Here is a 23,901-nt window from a genome sequence, read left to right on the forward strand (position 1 = left end):
TAAGCACCTGGTGAGCCACTTTCTTCCGTTCCCAAGGGAGCCGTTGTGGAGAGGTTCGACTGTAATAAAGATTAAGGCAGAAGAAGAAAATGGGAAAGAAGAGAAATCAGCCCAATGAACGCGTCTCATACCACAATGAAAATAACTATAGCTGTTATTTAGCTATCTGTTTCTATGGCGGTATCTAAAGCTCGAGCCACGCCCAGATTGGTCTCACCCTTCATGACCCTTCACATAGGAGTCACACTCCTCGCGGTTTCTTTCAGCTTTCTTTGCAGTACATGTCTGAGATGTGCATTCTGGCCACCCCTCCCTCGCTTCCTTTTCGCTCAGCTTCTACCAACTTCTAGTTTGTACTGACTGTACTCAGGGGTGCTCATTTTCTTGCTTTTTTAGAGGGGTGTGGCGGAAGGATAGATAATTTGTTGATGCTTACAACTTACGTTGCCAAAATCTATAATAACTGCCACTTAAGTTGTCGCTATGTTTTTCATGGGCATTCAAACGATATTAAGCCGAAAAATGACAGGTACCTATATTTTCTACTCAGTTCATTTTTTGGTACCGTCCTAAGGGCCCAACCTCTCCAGGGCCCAACAGGAATTTGAACCACGCCCACAAAGCAGGGTGTTTCTGAATGATCATCCTTGTCATTTTAGAGATCTTTATAGGGAAGTATTGGTATATGAAAGCCAATACAGAGACGGTTCCACTAGGCTTAAGCGTGCCATTTTATTGGGCGTATCTTATTTAGGCTAGGCATGACCTTTTGAGAATTCGCCCAGTTACATTAAGTTCACAAAACAACTCTTCATCATAGTGACATGTATATGAAATGAATAGATAGATAGATAGTTTATTAAAAATATCGAACATGGCAGTCCGTAGACTGAATTGCGTTACAATTACTTAAAACTAAGATTAAATAAATTCCAAAAATATAAATACTAATTGAAATTATAACAAAAAACATTTCTATAAAAATGCGAAAAACTCTATATATAACTAGGTACAAACTGGTCCAAAAAATTATGTACACATACTTGGAATAAAAGAGTTCTTAAAACGATTTGTATGTGTGCGGGGCACAAAGATGAGAACTGCGGAAATCAAATCAAATGAAGAATGATCTTCGCAGTTGTGAACGCAATTTATGCAATTGCGTAAGAAGCCTGAAAAAAATCAGGACTTCAACGGGATTTGAACCCGTGACCTCGCGATACCGGTGCGATGCTATGAAGCCACTGATGTTGGGAGCTGGTAAAGTATGTGTTCATATGTTCCCGTGAAAGAGATGAATAAGGGAACATATGAACACATACTTGACCACTAAAAACATCAGTGGCTTCATAGCTTAGTTGGTTAGAGCTTGAGCGTCGCACCGGTATTGCGAGGTCAAGGGTTCAAATCCCGTTGAAGTCCTGAATTTTTTTCAGGCTTCTTACGTACCGTATTTATTCGAATAAGCGCCCAACCTCGAATTAACGCCCGCCTCGAATAATCGCCCATCTTAAAGGCAGGCAAAGTTAATAAGCGCTCAGCCTCGAATAAGCGCCCACCCCTCCTCCTCCCAATCAAACTCAAATAAGCTCTCAACCCCACCCCACCCACTTGAGTGAATAAATTCTAATAAGAGACTTCCCCGAGGACGGAGTTTTCCTCAGAGTATTTTAGAGAAACATTGCTTTGTTACTTCTTCAAGTTTTGTTATTAGCATTTATTATTTTGTTGCAAAATAAACATACTTCACGTGCTGAAAATGGTGAAAATTTAATAAGCGCCCAGCCTCGTATAAGCGCCCACCTCGAATAAGCGCCCAGTCTCAAGGTCCAAAAATTTAATAAGCGCCCAGGGCGGTTAAACGAATAAATACGGTAGTTACACAAATCCGCGGCGTTCACAACTGCGAGGATCATTTTTCATTTGCCTTCATTATAGTGTTAACCAATTTGTAAGCCTTGTAACAGTACTGAAACAATCCAAACAGACATTTCGCAGAAACTAATTTTAAGCAATGACTGAGGTGCTGTTTTTTGGTTGAGAGGTTTATGAAGTAGATTTCTACATACCACACTCGACTACCCTTCATCTTAGCGGATTACAGAGGGGGTTCTACAACGTACTTTATGGGTTGCTTTTGTTAGGTTGGAGGTTTTTAATATAACAGGGTAGCCGGATTTCACAAATTGAACTATAAAAAGAGGTGGAAATTGCAACATTTTGGTATTATTTTGACAATAACGTGACATACCTGTAAATTTGTCCCAAAACTTTTGCCCATGATTGTATCTGTTGCTTAGATATCATTCCCGAAATTATTGTCTGAATGTAAATTTTCTCAATGATATATAGTTTTCACCCCCAAAAGATGAAGAAGCTTTGTTGCAAGTTAGTGCTGTCTTCATAGGCATGCTCTCTACTGATGGATTGACTGACCCAGCTGGGCAGATGGTCAATATGAGACAATGGCTAAGAAAAGGCCAAGTGTACTCTTATTCTCTCCAAGCAACCATTTTCCAAGATAAATAATGTAATGAAATTTTCCTTGAATTAAAAACTGAATTTCATTCATAATCTTAAAAACAGATGAAAGAAATATTTATGTCCTAAGATACCATAAGGGTAACCTTTTAGGAAATATTCAATCAGCATATTACTTGTCATGGTAACTTATGTATGGGACTACAATTTGAAACATTTCACTAATCTGGAGTGTCGGGGGGGGGGGGGGGGGTGTGACTACCATATCACTGTCACAGTCAGGTGGCACATTACACTTGCATATAGGGCTTGTAATGTTTTATCAGTAGACTCACTTGAAAAATAAAAAAGATCAAGTAATAATGATAAACAAATAAGCCAAGATGACCATCATCGTCTGGACAAACCTTTGGTTGGTCAGACATTTTGACTGGTCTCTCAGGAAAACTCGAAAGTGGTTTGTAAAAAAAGAAGGAAGAAAAAAAAACTCATGTCAATAAATAATCGTAACATGCTTTGAATAATAGGTGAATAATTTTTCTTTGAATTTTTTTCCGTTTTGCAATACAACAAGTTTTTGACCACACAACGCGATATTAAATTTTTTATCTTCCATTGGCTATTACTTTAAAATAAATAAATTATTTGCAATATTTTGAAAGGTAAAAACTAACGAGTTGGTTGAAATTTCAAATTTCAAACACAAACAACCATTATCATAAATATTGGCCTTTGAACAACTAGATGTTGGTCTCCCTTGTCACGCACTTATTTTTTTGACAGAGCCAAACTACAGTTAGAACTTCCACTATCACTACTTTCTGAATTAGACCGACTCAAGTATCTATTAGAAGTTTGAGCAACATCATGAGAAGAACGTTTTTCAAGGCCTAACATTTGGCGTCTCACTAGTTTTGCATATAATCCATTCTGTTCTACAAGCTCTTTGTGTTTGCCTTGTGCAATAACTCTACCATGGTCAATGACTACAATTTTGTCAGCTTTCTCAATAGTGCTTAACCGATGGGCAACAATTAATACTGTGTGACCAGTTAAATTCTTGTAAATGGCACCCTGTACTAGATGCTCACTTTCGGCATCAAGGGCACTAGTTGCTTCATCAAGAAGAAGAATTTGTGGATTTCGCACCAGTGCTCTTGCAATGGCAATCCTTTGCTTTTGTCCACCTGAAAGTTGCAGGCCTTTTTCACCAGTTTCAGTGTCATAACCTTCTGGCATTTCACTGATAAAGGAGTGAGCATTTGCAAGCTGGGATACATGCTCCACTAAACTTTGATCAATCTCACTGTTTGAAGTAATGCCATATGCAATGTTGTCCTTGACTGATCTTGCAAAAAGAACTGGTTCTTGACTAACAAGTGCAACTTTGGTGTGCAGAAACTTGTGTTCATAATCTTTAACTGGAATGGAATCAATCAGAACTTGACCAGCCGTTGGCTCATAAAAATGCTGAAGAAGATTTATACATGAGCTTTTTCCTCCGCCGCTTGGTCCAACAAGTGCGACAACTTCACCTTTTTCTGCACTAAAGGAAACATTACTTAACACTGGAATGTCTGGTCTTGTAGGGTAGGCAAATGAAACATTTTCAAACTTTACTTCTCCTGTAACCTCATTGCTTGTAACACCACCATTGTTTTGGATCTTCGGGTCACGGTCAATGAGCTCAAATACTTTCTTGGATGCACCCACAGCCTCCATGAGGCCTGTATAAATATCTCCAACCTCTTCAATGTAAAATGACAGCTGCAATTGATATAGTATGAAAGACACTAAGTATCCACCACTTAGTTCTCCTTTAAGGACCAAATGACCTCCATAAAGTAAGACCACAACATCAAGAGCAAGAGCAAGGATCTCAGTACACCACCTATAGCCGCCATAAAGAAGTGACTCCTTGACTTTTAGTTTGTATATGTCATTCTGTCTTCGTTTATATTGGCCAATTTCTTCATCCTCGTTTGCAAAGCTGCGGACTGTTTTCATAGAAGACACTACTTCTGCTGCTATCTCATTTGCTTTGGCTGTTGCTTCTTGTACCTGCGTTGAGAGCTTCTTGTAATATTCTCCATAAATATCTGAGATAAATGCTACAAGAGGAAGTCCAATGAGGCCAACAACAGACAGCTTCCATGAAAGCTTGAACATGAAAATGCATGTTCCGGTAGACTGAACACAGTTTCGTAGTAAGACATTAATGTTGAGTCCTACTTGGTCAGACATTTTTGTTGTATCTGAGGTTAGACGTGAGACAATCTCTCCGGTTTTTGTGCCATCAAAGAATCCTATTTCTTGTTTTACAATGGATCCAAACAAGTAGTTGTTGATTCTCCTGTTAAATCTTGCCTCAATTAAGTTAAACAAACCTCCTCGAAAGCCAGCAGCGATTGCTGTACCCAGTGAAATCAAAGCCATGATAAGAATTGCTCTTGCAAATTTTGCCTTGTCCTTTTCTATTGCAATACCATCTATAACCTGTCCAGTATAATATGGAATGAATATTTCACCAACTGCTGCCAGGAGAAGAAATAAAGATGCCAAGGAAATATGAGGGATGTCTGGTTTACAATAGGACATAAGTCGCCAAGCTGAAATATTACTTTCTTTTTTAACACTTGGTATGTCTTCATTGTCAGAGTTGCTGTCACTTGAATTTTCAGAATCATTGATGCCAAGGAGTGTTTGCCGTTCTTGTATTGAGCCAATTTCTTGCTCTGTTGATAGACTGACAACTTTAATGCGAGAAAGTAGGTACCATAGGCCATATGTCATGAGGGTACCAAGAAACGTCCATCCCATATAACACCCAAACCAGATTTTGGCAGTCTTGTCCATACTACATTCTGTACTAAGCAGAAATTTTACTACAATGTAGACAGTGCAAGCAATACTATAATACAGTAAAGGTTTCTTTAGGAGAATAATCCTTGCAATTGCATCTTTTTTGCGTTTAGCGCACAGAAGCCCAAAGACCGCACCAAACAAACTACATGAACGAAGAATGGACAGTACCAACAGATCAAAAACAGACGAACAAAATTTGAATTTTTGCACTTGCAAATTTTCACTGAATCTGGAAAAGTTCGTCCCATGTATTAGCAACAAAACAGACAAAAAGGTGTCCGAAAGTGCTCCCAATATGCTCAGGAAAACGGCCTTTGTAAAAGGACTATGACAACACGACGCCATTTTGAAACTCGGAGTTGCCCGGTGAATATTCACACAAACCTCTGTCAGATCTTTGGAAAATATGTTCAGCGGTAAAGAGTTATGTTATCTGCAGTTACTCCAGTTTGAGATCTCTGAATCCCCGTAACAAATCCTCTCATCAGCAGCGGCGTAGACGCGAGTTTTTGCGTGCTTTCTTGACCTTTGTCAGAAAAACGTTCGGCGATTGCGTCTTCGTAATTTGCGAAAATGTTCGTTAGATCTTCGGTGCCACTCGTTCTAGGTCTGGGCACGAGGAGGCGTCCCAGTCAAAAATGGTCACGTGCTCCTTCTGTGCATGTTTCAAGGAGCTTCAAGTTCGCGAAGATGGTGAGAATTTCTTCTTTTTCGTGGTTGAAGCGGGTAAGTACAGTTTAAAATTGTGATACTAACCTAATATATAATTGTTTTCAAAGCCTGTGACGCAATCAGCTTCGCAGGAAGACCAGGAAAAACTTTTGGATGAGGCCATTCAAGTTGTAAAGTCGCAGTCTTTTCAGATGAAACGATGTCTGGTGAGTTTTACTTGTACTCACTTCTTCGTCCTATTTTTCATTGTTTTGTGATTGAGATATCTCATTTCAGGACAAGGGGAAGCTTATGGATGGCTTAAAACACGCTTCAAACATGTTAAGCGAGCTGAGAACCTCAATGCTTTCACCAAAAAGTTACTATGAGTTGTGTATCCTTGTAGTCGGTGCAAACCGATCCGTAACTTCTAAAGATTAAGATTTCCCTTCTGGGGACGATCACATTTTAACTAAGCTTTTCTTTACTCGTTGAATTTTGGAAAAAGAGATTCCTCGCTAAATAATGCTGTTGGCTTGTTGACTAGTTTATATTATTATAATGAAATCTGACGACCTTTCATTCCGCACAGAATACTAATGACCCTTATCCAGGAAGTGATTTCATTTGAGAGACATGAATAACAGAAGCGTTAAAAAATGAGATCATCCAATTGTTTTTGTACATGTCACTGTTTGTGTCTAGCTGTCTCTGTATATTTGTCTAAGTAAACACTTGTATCAAGACATTTTTGCACCATGGGTTTGCCTTTAGGAAAATGTGTGGATTATAATTCTTGTTATTATTCATTAAAAATGTTTCTCCGTTTCTGATTGGCTCAAAATCCCCGGCTAATTCCTCATAACTAGCAACTGTTTACCAAATATAGAAGGTATACAGTAGACGTCAACCGTATAGGTATCAATAGAACAGGGAACGACAGTAGGCGTGACAGCTCCCTGTTTTGGCAGAATTAGAGAAAATGGTGGGAGATTTCACGAGTGATGTGAAGAAGAAATAGCCAAATTATAGCAAAGATAGCAAGAGTAGTAAAGATACCACTTAATGGATGGCAACTATTTAATGAATGCCTTCTACAATAAATATTCCTTCATAACCTGTAAAGCACAGGCAAATATCTAAAAAGATGAGAACATTACATAGCTTGAGGTAAGCATGTTTTTGAATAAATCATAACATAATTATCATTAGATTTGGCTTTTGTAGTGACTTTCTGGTGATCGGTGTTGTAACAAATTAATAATTATGTAGACTGTGTTTGCTACTGTATGTTCAAAATAATATTTTGAAGGCCTTAACAACTAGCAAGACATGGCAATATCTGATGAGCTGCGTCATTTGGAGCTGTTCTTGGTTGATGAGTTCCAGAAAGGCCGTAGAGTGGCTGATCTTTATGAACTGGTTCAGTATGCAGGGAACATTGTTCCTAGACTGTAAGTTGAAGTAAATGCAAAGAAATAATTAAGGTGATTCCCCAGTAAAAGAACCTAACATAGATTGTGGATGAAACTTGGTACACTGATGTAACAAGTCAAGAAGATGATAAAAAAGTAATAAAAAGTGGGGGTCACCTTGCTCGTTTTGACGTCACAATGCCGAGAAATACGACTATTTTGGACCCTTTGTCAAAAACCGCGCGCAGCCCAAAACTAGACAAAACGAGAGATTTTTTTGATGATGCATGTGGTATCCCACAGAATTTGATTTTATTGTATTGTTTACATCGAGATATCACATTTAACAACTCAACACATTGAGTCTCACCTCGGCAAGAAACAACCGCAAGCAAAAATTCCAGTAGCGTTTCTCTTCAGTCAACTTCATTTTAATAATGTCACTTCACATGCTCTTTTTTATGGCAGCCATCTTGTTATGCGCAGTAAGAGATGCGCAGTGCAAGGAATCACCTTAAATGAAGATTGATTTTGTTAACGAGTTTGCCTCTGCAGTCATTCATATTCAGTTAGGCACATTTATATGGAGAAGGCGTTTTGTGGGTAGAAAGGACACTCGCCTATCCTGGGCAAACAAACTTTTCCTTTATTTTCTCATGAAACTTGACGAACCCTTGATGTGAGAAACAAAAAGTTGGCTCTGCTAGAAGGGTGACCCATCTAGCTGTGCCTTTTTTCGATGGTCAGGTCATCCTCCCGGCTAGGCCAACTGTTTTCCATATAAACAATTTGGCTCACCCAGCGAGGTCAACACGGTCAAGCATGACACTCAAAGGATGCATGAGTGCTCTTGGCTAGGGAAAAGGGGTAAATTTCTTTCTTATATAAACGCTTTCTAAAGTTGGCTTGGCTGGGAGGGACAAGTTTTCTCTAAATAAACACACAGTCTGGGTCTTAGTTTTAGCCCCAGTTAAGAAATTACAGCTGTAGATTGAGGCTTGTAGAAGTAGTGTGAAGTTTAATGGAGCATTTTATGTGGGTGTATAGCCAAGAAATGACTAACTCAGCTAATTTGTAAAGTGATTTTGGACACAGAGCACAGTTTGATTTAGCTGTGTTTTGAATTTCTTACAGCCTAATATTATTTTTTCATCTCAAGGTACTTGTTGATAACAGTTGGAGCTGTGTACATCAAAGCTAAAGAAGCATCTCGCAAGGATATTTTAAAAGACTTGGTTGAAATGTGCAGAGGTGTCCAGCATCCACTTAGAGGCTTGTTTCTTCGCAACTACTTGCTACAGATGACAAGGAACATGTTGCCAGATATTGGAGTGGATGAAGCAGCGTAAGATAATGTCAATAAAATTGATTGGCTGAAAGTTTAACCATTGTTAAGGAGATCTTGATATTTTTACACACAAATAACTAATTTGTGATCACAACATTTCTTGGCAGCATATTTTGCCAGTCACTTGGTCTGTCATTATATAAAGGTTCCTCTGTTTAAAGTAATAATTACTTTACGAGCATTAAAATTTCTGAATTTGATTTACATCCCAGCACGCAAAGAAAGTACTGTCGGACAGCCTGGGGCTAGAGGATTTTGCTATCAGGCTAGTGAATTTTGTTCTTAGCTTGCCCGATGGGCAAGTAAAGTTTTTCTAGAATTCAAATTACAGAAGAACTGTGTATTCAAACCTGCCTGTCCAAACGCTTTTGGGGCTAGTTAAAGTGATGTTTGGGGCTAGTACATGTACCTGCTAGCTACAGCTAACCCGAATGGCAAGCTGTAAAACTGACTTTCTTTGCACCCTGCATCCCACGTGAGTGATTGTTGCCATCTTTCACTTAGGAATCAAAGGAATAGCCGAGTAGAGTGATCTCCAGGTGGAGCTCTATCATTCCAGAGATAACTTATATGGAGCTAACCTGTATCTTTACAAATTTAAAATCAAGGTTGGTCTTTTCTTAAATCTCATTTGCAATCCTTTTATTTATTCTAGTTCCGAATCAGAGCATGATGATGGAACTGTGAAAGATTCTATTTCTTTTGTGCTCTTGAACTTTGCTGAGATGAACAAGCTGTGGGTACGAATACAGCATCAAGGACATACCAGAGAACGAGAAAAGAGAGAACGTGAGCGGCATGAACTCCGCATCCTTGTAGGAACAAATCTTGTTAGACTGAGTCAGCTAGAAGGAGTCAACATTGAAACGTACAAGAAAGTAAGCTACTGAGTAACAGGGGGCAGGTTGTTACAGCCTAGATTTTTACTGCATGACAAGGAAATGTTTGTTTGCTTAAGCCTGACGGAGCATTAAGATCACTGTACTGGTAATCTGGGGGGGGGGGGGGGGGGGCGAGCTCAAGTCTGCCCCAGTTGCCGCAGACCTCTCTTGTCCACACTTGCAAAATAGCCAACTGGTTTGCCTTGTACCTTGTATAACATCCAGTGAAGGTCCTTTTTGTTGTTCTTTCCCCTTTATTTGTTGATTAGTCCATGTTTAAAATTTATGTTAGTTTCATGTATCTAAAATACAGAAAAAGGTTAAAAATCCAAATCCAAATCTGAATTGTTCTTCATGTGCATGATTGAACCAGTTTAATTAGGCAGCTTTAAAGTTTTGCATTTAGCCCAGTAAACTCTTTGTTATTCTCTTTACAACTGGACAGGTCTGATTATTTGTAAGTGCCCTGGCTAGCACTTGTGAAGAAAAGTTTTTTATTAAATGAACACCAGTGAAATACCAGGCGAGCTTTCACATGAAAACATGATATCTTCATGTGTGAAAATAACATGTTTTTTCTTCACAGATTAAAATATCACGGTTGCTATGGCATAAATTATGCCTTTTGTGGCTAAAAAAAGTTAAAGTCAAATTTCGTTTGTGTTTATATAATAAATAGAAAATTACATGGTTACTCGGACATGAATAAAAAAATTTCTTTTCTGGTGTTGAAAATTTCATATCTCTGTGCGGCTATGTAATATCCTCTATTTCCATGCTATTTCCATGAGGTGTTAGCTATTAGGTTTCTGGTCATTAACGTTTTTGTTTAGGTTACATTTGTGTTTTGTTGTTTCTTTATGGTAGTAAATACTGTTACTCTTTTGTTGAATAGAATGTCCTTCCAGGAGTATTTGAACAAACAGTGAGCTGCAGAGATCCAATTGCCCAGGAATATCTTATGGAATGTGTCATCCAAGTCTTCCCAGATGAATTTCATCTCAGAACTTTGAGCATGTTTCTCCAAGCATGTGCTGAGCTTCACGAAAAAGTGAACATTAAAAACATTATCATATCACTTATTGATAGGCTGGCTTTATTTGCAAACCGCGAAGATGGTGGAATTCCAAGGGAAATCAAGTTGTTTGATGTAATGTCTGAACAGGTCTCCACTGTTGTTCAGGTATGCTTGTGAAATTAAAAAATAAATATCTTAAGAGTCAAATAGCTTAGTTTATACTTACAGCTGTAGTAGCAAACATTATCTGCATAATAGTGTTGATCTAGGTCTGTACTTTAACCCATTTGCCCCTGGAGATTTTGCCAAAAAACGCGTTTTGAAGGTACATTGTAATTGAGTAGTGTTCTGGTCACTGCCGTGCTACACAAACCTGTTTACAGGTCATACACTTCGCCGCCTTCTGGTCCAGATACATAATATTAGGTTGTGAAGTTCGGGTATGTGCAGAAAGCAAAATTTTGAGATAGTTTTTAAGTTTAAAAGTGACACAGCAGTCTGACTTTTACTTTTTGCTTTCTTTCCTCCCCTCTTTTTTCACTTCTCTTGGCTTATCTTTTTTCCTCTTGCTGGGCATTCAGTAAGCCTCATTTTGGTGGCAAAAGTTTTTAGGAGAGCTTTTAGGATCTTAGGATTAGATGAAAGGAAAAGTAGGTGGGTAATAGAGCAAGATTTCATGGAAATTTTGAGGTCAATGTTACATGTTTTTTGCCTTTTTCTCTGGTCTCCTTAACTGAATTGTGATCATTCTGGTATGGTTTGAAAGATCTCTTCACTCTGCGCAAGTTACTGGACAAAGTTGTCCTTGACCATTAAAACTGATCAAAGACATCACATGCGGTAGAAAGTACGTGGATCTGCACGGGTGGTTATGGGTAGCTCAGGGGCGAATGGGTTAATCTGTTTCCTAATCATCAGGCCTGAGTTGTTCAAAAGCTGGATAGTGTTATCCACTGGATAAATCGCCATCTGGATTCCAAGTTGTATATTGTAAGAAAACCTTTATCATTATCATATTATGTATAGTTATCATCAGTGCTAATTTTTTTGATTATTGTACATGTTATTTTGTTCAGACACGCAGTGAAATGCCAACTGAAGACATAGTAGCTCTTCAGGTTTCTCTCATAAACCTTGCTCTGAAGTGTTATCCTGAGAGAGTTGATTATGTGGACAAAGTGCTGCAGTACACATCAGAGATCTTCAGCAAACTTAACCTGGCCCAGTAAGTCACTATTAGTTATTATGGATTACGTGTTAATAAGTCTGGTTAAGGTGGCTGTGTCATGGCTGTCTAGTTCATTTTTGTTAAAAATGCCAATTACGCTTCCTTGTTTGCTTACATGAAACATTAAAAGGAGCAAAAGCAGACTTTGAAAAACTGTTAGGGTGACAAGTTTTTGAAAACCACAATTGCAATCCATTTCACACTTCTTTTACAAATTTTCCTATCCGTGCTGCCATTTCTATTTGCTGTGTTAATTATTTATACCTTCTTTTAATGTTTTGAGTGGTTATTTTAATGTTTCACTTAATTTGGTGGCAGTTCCAACTCTTTGATAAATTTTGTGACACAGCTCTCTTAATTTGCCTGTGATGTATCACATGGTTACTGTTGGAGAGCAAGGTTAAATTAATTTATGCTTCAGAGAAAATGGCTACTGTTTTTAAATTTTTGCCCCACCACAAAATTAGAAAAGTAGTCTGTTTACCACATCGAGTCATTGCCTTGATAGTGATCCTCAGGTGGTGTTTTGTTTGTTCATGTTTATATAGTCTCTTTTCTGTATCCTCAGTTTGTGACATCCCTTTTGTGGTTCATTAATTTTTTTTGAGTACAAATATAATAAACAGGTCTTTTGCTGGCCCCAGTTGTTCAAATGTTGGATGATAGAGAGCTGTAGATTAGAGGACGAGAATGACTATGAGTACAAGATTTGACTAAAAGATTTTTCATGTATTCTCCAAAAATAGGTATCCCGGAAAGCTTCATTCTACTTTTTATTCACCAGCAAAGTTAGCACTGTTATCTTTATTACAGGAGGTTAAGCCCTCTACCAATCGCAAAATGATAAAACTTCTAACATAGGACACTAGGACATTCTTGCTTAAGCCTGTTGGATGACAATGGCTATCACGTTTTCTTGCCAAAATGATGCTAGTTCATGTGCTAGCAATACTCAGTAAATTGAGAAATCTTGTTCTTGTGGTCATTCTTGTCTTAGCAGGGCTCCTGATATTTTGCGCGGTCGCGGAGCCCTGAAATTCAGGCAAATCCGCGAAATCCCGCAAAATTCACAAAAACACGCAAAATACCGCGAAACTCGGTAGAAATCTTATCAAGTACATGTCTGTACAGCAATTTTGAAACTTGTCTCAGCTACTGGGGGTATTTACTTGCCGTAAACTCGAATGTTTATGTCAAAACTCCTTCACAGAAACGTGGAAACAATGTTCCGAAACCACCAGCAGTAAATTATGTTGCGAAAAACTGGGCACTAGCCATGATGTTGAAGGCTTTGCCACTGGTTCATTTCTGGAGCGTATTGTTGTTGAAAGAGCAAATGATAACCTCTGTCAGAAAAACATTAAAAACGCTGGTCTGATCAGGGCAAAACCGATCGATTTCTTGCAAAATTTGCCCAGAAAATAACCACAAAATCCACCGTTTTTTTAACAATGCTTTCCGGCCAAGTTAGCCCTGAAAATTTCCACAAAATTCCCGTGAAATCGGCCAATTTTTTCGCGATCTTGTCCCCAAAAATCTCGCGAAATTTGACTTTTTTCCCGCGAATTATCAGAAGCCCTGTCTTAGAATCTAAAGCTCGCTAGTGCTATCCACCAGATAAATCAAGACTAATTGCATTATTCCCTGGATAGAGATTTTCTGTTGGATAATGCTATCCAACATTTGAACAACTGGGGTCAGTTTGTTAGAATGTAGTCATTTTTGTAGACAGTACCCTTGTAGCAAAATTAATCCATTTGCACAAGGCAAACATTGGCAGTACATGCACATGAACATGCGTAGAGACCATTAGTGTTTTACCCCTGTGTAATGTACAAACCAAATCTATTATAAGTATTTCGTTTTTGTATGTAGTTTAGTGCAAAATGAATTGTCAAGTTAAGTTCATGAAAAACATTACATTATTGCCTTTTGAATTGTTTAGCATGGACAAGAATAATGCAGTTTCAAAGGAATTGACCAGGCTTCTGAAGATTCCAGTGGATTCTTACAACAACATTTTAACTCTTCTAAAGCTGCAATATTTTTCACCCCTCTTTGATTATTTTGACTACACTTCAAGAAAAGAGATGTCCTTATATGTGGTGACCAATGCTGTGGATAGTGCCGTGAAAATCCCTACTCAGGAGCAGGCAAGTTAATAGGGAGTTTACGCAACAGGACGACAAAACGCTTGAGTGTGACCTACATGACGGGGCTATTACTTAGTGTTTTGTCGGGAATTGACTTAGCATTGTCGTTTTTTATTTTGCTCTCCTACAAAAAGATCTGTTTAAAGGAATGTGAAGTTTAGCGGAAGGTTTTTTAAAAAAAAATTGTTGTCACGCTTGTCATACAAGGTTTGCCGTCGTCTTTCTTCTCCCGTCCTGTTGCATTAGTTCACTAATGAGTTACAGTGGAACCACGATCTAACGAAACTCGAGTATATGTCAAAGTCCTTGATATGATGAATGATTTTCTTCACCCAAGTAATAGTAAAGTATATGAAAAAGAACCACAACATATCGAAACCTCGTTATAGCAAACAAATTTTGGCATTCCCTTCGCCCTCTGTTAAATTGAGGTTCCACTGCATGTACTAAGTGCACTTATTGAAACAAATTGCTTAAGGGGGACAAGCTGAGCTCTTGTCTTATCCAGCCTGTGTGGCACTGAGGAGGCACTATTATTGTACTCCACAGTGGTCGGTTGATAAGTTCAGGCTTTGTGTTGTTTGTGCGTGCAACCCCAAGACCGTAATTGCCTGCCACAGGGCTGTGTTCCCCCTTATTATGCCCTCTTGTTGTGTGTTTATTTTGACTGTGTGCCTTATTTTGTGGCATGACTTTTATGGGAATGTAAAGGCAGAATAGTGACACTAACTGCAACAAATGTTTCAGCATTAGACAAGTGACAGAATATTGTGGGGCCTATGTAATAATTCTGTGCTACTTGTTGTTGTTGTTGTTGTTGTTTTTGGCCAAAAATTACTTGTATTCTATCAATCTCAATGCTATTTTGCTCTTGTTTACTTTACAGCTCAATGAGCCCCCAAAAAGTTGATGTTTGAGTCATCAATTAATCAGAAAAAGCAAAACAACTTTTTTTTGGTATCATTTTAAGGAATTAGCGGAAGTGTGCCTTTTCCTCTCTGTTCTACAAAGAATGTTGACCACAACTTTGCCTCATATATGTATCTCTGTCTCCAAAACAAAGCAAAAAGCAGGCTCATAAAGTTCGGGAACATGTTACTCTGGTAAAATAAACTGGAAAGCATTTTTTCTTGGTAACTTTCCTTCTCTGGGGATTTGGCTTACTTCTCCCTCTGTTGTCACGTCACACATAAATCAGGGGCTTGGTTGGTTTTTGTAGGCTCATAAATGGGCTGAATCCAGGGTCAGTGGCCCTTTTGTTCCGTGATCTTGAAGTTCTAGTAAAGTGACTAAAGTTAGCTTTCTTTTCAGGTAGATAATGTTCTTAATCTGGTTTCAAGTTTGGTTTGCGATCAGGATGATCAGCCTTCTGAGCCAGTGAGTAAAAATAAGGCATACAGTGTAAATAGTACCAGTTTTTACTTAAAGTGCAGCTTTCCTAATAAGCAAGATTAAATTGTTAACAAACACTGCATCCTCCATATTGCAACATTCAATGTGGCACCCTGCATTGTTTCTGGGTATGGTTATTACTAAAGTGCTAATATAACTGATATCATTATCTATTTGGTTCTTGAAAAGGACGTAGACCTTTAAAACTAACTTGTATTGTATTCTTCCGGCTCTGTTTTTATTGTTTTGTAGACAAAAAAAGAAAGAAATGATACTGTACCTAGTATTGTGTTTAAGATCCATCCATGAATAATGGTTGTCCCCAAGTAATAATATTATACTGCTTATTTCAGTTATACTTTGAAAGTAGTAACTTAAATCATTGGTATCAAAACTAGACCTCGATTTGAGGTCTTCGCTAAATCATACACATAGAAGAACCTTGCCAGTGCATGTCAACAGATGTCAGCGTAGTCAAAGTAACGCCAAATTTTTGTAACAAGGAAGAAAGATAGAGCTTTCCTTGTGATGGCAGCTGGTGGGGGCAGCATGGCTGAGTGATCAGTGCGTTGGACTCACAATCCAGCGATCCCAGGGTTGGGTCCCTCTCTGGCCACTTGCTGGATTTGTTCTCGGTCTTCCCGCATTCAAATCTTTGGCCATACTTGTAAATAGCCACCTGGATGCCTCTGATCCTTTCTGTTGGGGTTTTAACTTTTGTCATGTTCTATTAATGGATTATTTGTTGCAGAATTATTAATTGCGTGAAGTGCCTGTAAACTAGCTGGATAAGCTATCTGCAGTTTCCACTATAGATGGTTTTCACAGTGACATCATCAAATTGTAATGTCAAAATAGCAAGGTTTTACGAATTCTCATTTACACTAGGTTGAAGATAAACAAAAATAAATCTTTCTACAAGTCTCCGTTCCTGTAGCATGTTTCATTTAAAAAATACAGCAATTTGAACTTCTGAGTTTTCACAGTGTGACACCAAAATAGGAATGCTGTCTAGTTAAAAAAAAGTCTCTCCTCTTGATTTTCAGCAGTATAACCATTTCAAGTATTAGAAGATATGTTTATCCACACATATTCTAGTTCTCAAGTGAAAAAAAGAGCTTTCAAAGAAAAAGTGAACTCCAGATGTTTTTGTTGATTTCCGGCGGCCATATTGGTGTACCAAAACATTGTACCAATATGTCGTCTCCATACAAAGCTCTACATAGGTGCGTGAAACATTTTGACAAATAACTGGACCACAAAGACTTGAGACTTGGACAAATTGTTTATAAATTAGTCTTTTATAACATATTTTCATTTTCTTAGCTTCTTTCACTCGACAGTTTCCAATTTATTTTTTAGTTGCATGACGGTGAAAACGATCTATAAACAAACCTTTAACCTTAATGGCCTTACTTTGTTGGAAGTTGAAAGGGAGGGGCAAGGGTGCATGAGATGAGTGAGATTATAATACTCATGGCAAGGTCCATTTAAAGAAGTGCATCGCTTTCTTTGTTCTCTGTTTTACAAAGGATGATCCAGAGGATTTTGTAGAAGAGCAGAGCTTGATGGGAAAACTTGTGACATTGCTGAAAAGTGACAATCCTGACCAGCAGTACCTGGTAAGTTGTAGCTTTGAATCTCCTTCAAACTGGTTAGCATTGACAGGGTTCTTGTGCATCAGGCAAAACCTGGAAAGTCATTAAAAATTGAAGTTATCTTTGGTAAATTAGTTACTGTAGATGTCAAAGCATGGACAAAATAATCAGAGACAAGTAAGAGAATAGTGCAAACCCAATGCGTTTTGGTGAAGACTAGAGTTTGTGTCTGTTAAACTGATTTAGGTTAAAAGAAAATCACCAAAAACAAGATTAGTTTTGATAATTTAGAAAGTGACTACAAAACAAAAGGTCCTGGAAAACTGGAAAAGTTCATGGAAAAAGTCATAGAAAATGCCAGTGGTCCCAAAGATATCCAGCTTCATACAATATGCCTACCTACAGCATATAATACAATGCAGAAACTTGACTTTATCTTTTCCTGTTGACTGTACCCCGAAAGTCTCAATGTTTTTGTTTTGACTTTTTAACAAGTCAACAGTAATTTTCCACCATTCTGTACTCTTATTGACCATAGAAACGACCTCAAAATGTTCAAAACTCAAGTGGAACCGCGAGGAGGAGGCGAGTAGTTTCACTGTAAAGTTTTGATCATTTCTATGGTAGATAAGAGTACAGATCTTGGAAAATTGCTATTGATTTGTTTTTTTTTTTACAACAAGAGCCCTGTATAGTGGCGGTTCATTGGGTTTCCGACTACTTGATGCAGTGGTTAATTATTTTGGGGAAGTATATATTGTGGTTAATTTTTCATCTCAGGCCATTTTTATTGTTCTTTTGTTTTATTCTCATAAGCATACATTACCATACCCAAAAACAAAAGAAAAACAACCATTTTGCTTCTCATTTCTTGATTGGGCATTGCCCTCATGGGCAGCCCAATAATAACATGCAGGTTCTTACCCATGGGTTTTTTTTCTGTATCACTCTTTACACTTATCTAGATCCTCAACACAGCAAGAAAACACTTTGGCAGTGGTGGAGAAAAGAGAATAAAGTACACATTACCTCCTATTGTGTTCTCAGCATTCCAGCTTGCCTACCAGTACAGAGATGCTAGTGAAGAGGTAATAAAATAATGTCAGCAAGTTAACGGTGGGAAAAAGTGAAGCACTGTTTCCCTTAGAACTTGTCAGTCAACTGTTGGCTGATTGTCAATTGACTGTCAGCAGTCCCCTGTTTTTTGGCGGGACCACTATGGTAGGCTGATGGTTTTGCCTGCAAACAAAACATCACAATGTCAGTTTTCTTTTCAGAAACATTATCCCTTGACTCTTTAGGCAGGAGTCATTCAGTGGACCTATAGAAAATGTGGTAAGGCTGTGCTCAGAGAAAAACTGAAAGGAGCGCAGTGCTCTGAACCTTTGAAATCCAGGGCACCCAGTACAGCGTGCAAAGAAAGTCGTGTCCAATAGCCCGGGGCTAGTGGACTGATTTTGCTATTGGGCTAGTGATTTTTGTTGTTCTTAACTTACCCGACAGGCAAGTGCTGTTTTTTGGGGAAATTCAAATCACAGAAGGATTGTTATCAATCCTGCTAGTCAAAAAGGGTTTTGGGGCTAGTTGAAATGACGTGTGGGCTAGTACATGCTAGCTACAGCTTGCCTGAATAGCAGGCTGTAAAACTGACTATCTTTGCACCCTGACCCAGCATATGATTTCTGTCAAAAAAAACTATTAATTTGTAGTCACCGAGGAACAAAAGCTAGGCGCCAGGGGCCACTGGGCGTTGCTAGAGCACAGCCTTGATGAGGGCTTTCAACTTTTTGTTAAGATGCTGCTGATAAATAAATTAATATTTAAATGAAAAACAAATATTAAATTTAGAGGTAGCACATCCACATAGACTACCTGATTTCTGATTGACCTAAAATTTGGAAATGTTGTTTTTCTGAGGAGAGGGGAAAACCAGAGCATTCAGAGAAAAACCTTTCAGAGCAAATGAAAGAACCGACAACAAACTCAACCCGCATATAGTATTGATGCTGTGATTTGAACCTGGGTCGCATTGGTGGGAGGCAAAAGCTCTCACCACTACGCCACTCTTGCTTCCTGATTCCTCTTGCAACTTTAGTTCAAACCGTAATAAACCCAGTAAATCATTTTCTCTAAAAACATGACCCATGATCCTCGTAATCTTCAGCAAAGAGTCTAGATGAAAATAGTATTCAGCAAGGCTGTGCTCTAAGAAAAACTGAAGGGAGCCCAGTGCTCTGAACTTGTGAAATCCAGGGTGCCAAGCATATGATTTGTTTGAAAGAAGTAAGACTTTCTTGTCGCCCAAGAGCAAAAGTTAGGCACCAAGGGCCATCGGGCTCTGCTAGAGCACAGCCCTGATTTACACTCCTTTATTACAGTGAAACCCTGCTTTATGGACACCTGCTTAATATAGACACTACGTTGACACTTTTGATGACACTTTTGTTGACACTACAGACACTTTTGATGGCCCGCCATTGTCTGTGTTAATTAACAGGGTTTAATTGTAATCATTTTCTTTTTGCAGGATGACAAGTGGGACAAGAAATGTCAGAAGATTTTTCAGTTCTGCCATCAGACAATCACAGCACTGGCCAAAGCAGAGTATGCGGAGTTATCACTAAGACTTTTCCTTCAAGGTTCTCTGGTGGCTGACCAGACTGGATTCTCAAACTCTGAAACAGTTGCTTATGAATTCATGAGTCAGGTGAGTGTTTTCACAGTCCCGCATGTCCACCCAATACTGATGCTCACACTGACATCACTCTTTGTTTGTGCCAACCAGAAGCATATTGGTTCGTGAAACAAAATATTCTATAGTTTCAGTCATTATAAATTAGAATAACAAACTCAATGTTTGTAAACAGTGATGTCTGCTTTGATATTCATTCCCATTTTGGTACATTTCTATGCCATTCTCACGAAGACTGTAATGCTAAACGAGAGATTTTTTCTCTTTGTGAATTTAAAGAGCATTTTTTTAAAAGCAAGAAGTTTACTTATTCAAATCATAGGTGCTCTTATAAATTCATGAGTCAGGTGGAAGTTTTCACAGAGCTGCATACCTACCCAATATTCATTGCTATCTTTGTTCATGACTGCGGTTCTCATGAAGGCTGCTATGCTAAACGATTAAATTTTTATCAGTAGTAATTTAAAGAACATTTTTAAGCAGAAAGTCCACAATTTATTTTTTTAATCATGGGTTCCCTTTAGCAGGGCGCTTGGTTTCAACTTTTTGTAAGCTTTGCTGTCTCTTTCTCTTGTTTTTTGAACTTCCAGGCATTTGCTCTGTACGAGGATGAGATCAGTGATTCTAAAGCACAGCTGGCCGCCATAACTCTGATAATAAGCACATTTGAGCAAATGAGCTGTTTTGGTGAGGAGAATCATGAACCCTTGCGTACACAGTGTGCTTTGGCTGCATCCAAACTTCTGAAGAAGCCAGATCAGTGCAGAGCTGTTGGGGTGTGTTCACACCTGTTCTGGTCTGGAAAAAGCCAGGAGGTTGAAGGGGGAGAGGTAAGGGTGTATTCTACTTGAAAGCCTTGAATTAGGTTAGGGAAGAGCTGTTGGGGTGTGTTCACACTTTGAAAATGCCAAGAGGCTGACGGGGGAGAGGTAAGAAAGCATTCTACTAGATACAGTAGCTGTTGGGGTGTGTTTACACCTATTCTGGTGTGGAAAAGGCCAAGAGGCTGAAAGGGGAGAAATAAGGGTGCATTTTACTTGGTAGCCGCAAATAACCAAGAATCACTCTTTGTTGAAACATCTAAGGAAAGGCTAGTAGGTTGGTAGTTTGTCTTATGAAATTTTTATAGGAAGGTGAGTTGTTCCTGACTGGTAAACACCTTCAAATTTTGTATTGCTCAGGGAATTCTGACTTCTAGACCATCTTAGCAGAGAGAATAGTACAGACTTAGGATGTAAGTCTTTGGCAGAGAATCCAGCGATAAGGGGCGCATGTACCTCAAGTTCTTTCTATGACCCTTTCAACTATGCTTGTCAATAGGCCATTTGCACTATGGCGTCATTTTACTACTACAACCAGAATCCTTCAGGGTATTGCTTTCTTGTGCAAATTGAGGCTTTTGTTAATTAAACCTCACTGGGACTACCAAATTTGAATATGAAAGGAAAAACGAAGTGAATTCTGGTCTTGTTAGTAAAAAGACGTCATCATGAAAATGGCCCATTCACTGCATTCATGCTGAGAGGACTAGCGAGATAACTCCCTACCCCATCCATCCACAGTAGTACTTGACCAGGATGGGAGGAGACAGTCAACGTATCTGAATAATTTTAGCAATATTATTAGTAACTTACAATCGCCAGGAGATGAGTAGGATAGTTTTTCTCCATGAATCAATTTGTTCATCTTAATAATGTTATATTGTTCTAGTGTCGGGACAGTAAAAGAGTAACTGAGTGCCTAAAGAAAGCTGTTAGAATCGGTAACCAGTGCATGGACACCACTACGCAGGTGCAGCTGTTTGTAGAAGTCCTCAATCGCTACCTTTACTACTATGAAAAGAAAGCAGACACGGTAAGTTGAATACCAACTCACATTTTGCCTGCACCCAACTTCTCCTCAGACTTGATTATCCTAAACACTGAGCATGGTTGCCTTGAGTACCGTCGACCAATCATGACTAATGCTTGTCCACCCAAACGATTGCAGAAGTCACTGCACCCAGAGCTTGTGCTCATTCTCATGTGAGTTTCTGAAGCGGGGAATTTACTGACGACAATTTCTACCTTATTAATTTGACAGATAGAGACCCATTGTCCCGGTATTCAAGTTTTATCCTACTATCTTTACAGTATCCAATTTCTTTTACTTACCGTGGCCTATTTTAACTTTTAACTTTGGGGACTTTCTTGGAGATTTCTGGTGACAAACTGGAATTTCAAAAACACTTTTTTTTTAAGTTACCGTATATCTTCCAAAAGAGATTCGGGACCTGACAGGAGCCTGAAACCCTCTACCCTGGGTACCAGAGGTTTCTTTTTCTCACGTGCAGCATGTTACAATGTCGGTCACAGGCCGACAGATCTTCGGCCGAAACCGGAAACTGCATAGGAAAAGTTTGCCATCTAGGGTAGAAACCCCCAGTCGTGGCTATCATTGCTGGGCTGAGTTCCTCCCGGGGGGGGGGGGGGGGGGGGGGGAGCAACCCCTTACCCATCTATATACCATTTTTCACAGAAAAGGTTACCCCTTTCACATACCTAGTTTAGGACTTTGCATCCCTTTTAACTGCTGTAACTGCTCTGTCTTTGAAATATGAATAAATCGCAAAACCAGAATGTTTTCTTGAATCCACAGCAATAAAATACATCATTTAGCCCGTTTAGGCTTTTTACAGAAAGAAAGACATATTTCCCTACCCTTTTATATACCTCTCACTCACCTGGTAAAATCCTCAGGAGCGTTGCGTGACGACACTAAAAACGGCTGTGTAGCAGACTAGTAAAATCCCTACCCTTACATAGACCGCATTCTTGAAAAAGGTACCCTTTTTGGGTGTAGCCTCCCCGTATAGGGGATCGCTGACTAGAAGCTTAGGATGGGTCTTTTCTCCTCATTAAAAGTTTCATACTCGATTCTATTTTAAATTCAGGTTACAGTCACTGTGATTAATCAGTTGCTGGAAAAAATCCGAGAAGATCTTCCCGGTTTGGAAGGAACAGATGAAACAGAGCTGATCCGAAAACACTTTGAAAACACCATCGCTCATATACAGCTCAAGAAAGAATCGCCGGCGGCGGAAGGCTCACCGTCTTATGAAGAGATAAGGATATAAATTTTATTGCCCAGTAGATAATTATCAGAGTTACAAGAAACCGTGTAACGCAAGAAATCGTGTGAACTCAAAGTTTGTCAATATATGCGTTGAAAAGGATTGGAAATTTATGTCTGGCTTATGTCGAAACCTTTTCAACGTGTTTTTTGGCAAAACTCTGTCTTTCACGTGAATTATCAGAGTAAACATAGTGTATTCTTTCATTTAGAAAGGACATTCCGACAAAGCCCCGGTTGTTCAAAAGGTGGATAGCGTTATCCACTGGATAAATCACTATCTAGTGGATAAGGCAATTGGTCTTGGTACTACTTATCCGCTGGATAGCGATTTATCCGGTGGATAGCGCTATCCAATTTTTGAACAACCGGGGCCAGGACTTTTAGCAGCGTATGTAGCTTGATTGATAAAAACTTGCTTTTTTATGTCACCGAAGCCATGCTCGATTTGATTTTGTTCGATTTTCGATCATCCTGTCTAACACGAATATTATAAGAGTAACTTTAAATAGTGGTAAGGGCTGCGAATTATCCGCCTTTTAAACAAGTCCTGTGCCAACAGGAAGCTCACTTTGTTATTGAAGACTGCAAGATAGGATAGAAGGCTACGTTGTCTTGAAATTTAAGACCTTGGGATAAGAATTATTACATATATAACTTGTTTCCATGGTCGTGAATATAGCGTTGTGAAAAGTTCTCATTTGTGAAGAAATGTTTCTCATGAACACTCTTTGCAGAACAGTGGTGAATGTGTATGCGGAAGTGTGGGTTTGAGGCATACTCCAAGTTCACAGTAATGCCAGTGGCAGAATTTCTTTCAAAAATTCCCGTCAACTCATATTGGCCTAGACTTCCAGCTGATAAAAGAAAAGACAGTTCGTTGATCCATATCTGGTATTTTCTTGCGCGTGACTCCTGTGTCATACATTTTTACGCGTTGGCGTCGTTGTATGACACGAGTAAGAACGTCATGAAACAAATGTCACGCAATGATTCAAAATTGTCAAAGGAAATTAATTAGATGATCAGAAGAAAAACAATAACAGTACTAAGGGTTTTTACCTGTGT

At 38.8% G+C, this 23,901-nt stretch overlaps 2 protein-coding genes across 2 annotated transcripts in view; one reads left to right on the forward strand and one right to left on the reverse strand.

Annotated features, from left to right (window-relative positions):
- Positions 1–3,125: 3,125 nt before the first annotated feature.
- Positions 3,126–5,829, reverse strand: LOC140928460 (ABC-type oligopeptide transporter ABCB9-like). Its single transcript, XM_073378214.1, has one exon. The coding sequence runs from the start codon at positions 5,689–5,691 to the stop codon at positions 3,250–3,252; it is 2,442 nt and encodes an 813-aa protein (XP_073234315.1). The 5' UTR covers positions 5,692–5,829; the 3' UTR covers positions 3,126–3,249.
- A 156-nt stretch (positions 5,830–5,985) lies between these two features.
- LOC140928462 (vacuolar protein sorting-associated protein 35-like) overlaps positions 5,986–23,901 on the forward strand; it is a 19,230-nt gene continuing 1,314 nt past the window's right edge. The window contains exons 1-16 of the mRNA XM_073378215.1: positions 5,986–6,039; positions 6,126–6,224; positions 6,295–6,391; positions 7,328–7,451; positions 8,572–8,757; positions 9,416–9,638; positions 10,537–10,824; positions 11,736–11,884; positions 13,833–14,040; positions 15,352–15,417; positions 16,965–17,054; positions 17,996–18,118; positions 19,558–19,737; positions 20,313–20,552; positions 21,433–21,576; positions 22,655–23,901. The exon at positions 22,655–23,901 is cut by the window's right edge and continues 1,314 nt beyond it. Of these exons, the coding sequence (XP_073234316.1) occupies positions 6,037–6,039; positions 6,126–6,224; positions 6,295–6,391; positions 7,328–7,451; positions 8,572–8,757; positions 9,416–9,638; positions 10,537–10,824; positions 11,736–11,884; positions 13,833–14,040; positions 15,352–15,417; positions 16,965–17,054; positions 17,996–18,118; positions 19,558–19,737; positions 20,313–20,552; positions 21,433–21,576; positions 22,655–22,837 (2,403 nt within the window). The 5' untranslated portion in view covers positions 5,986–6,036 and the 3' untranslated portion in view covers positions 22,838–23,901. The remainder of the gene's footprint in view (positions 6,040–6,125; positions 6,225–6,294; positions 6,392–7,327; positions 7,452–8,571; positions 8,758–9,415; positions 9,639–10,536; positions 10,825–11,735; positions 11,885–13,832; positions 14,041–15,351; positions 15,418–16,964; positions 17,055–17,995; positions 18,119–19,557; positions 19,738–20,312; positions 20,553–21,432; positions 21,577–22,654) is intronic.

This window comes from Porites lutea, chromosome 2 (assembly GCF_958299795.1).
Source record: "Porites lutea chromosome 2, jaPorLute2.1, whole genome shotgun sequence".
NCBI classification, from domain to species: domain Eukaryota; kingdom Metazoa; phylum Cnidaria; class Anthozoa; order Scleractinia; family Poritidae; genus Porites; species Porites lutea.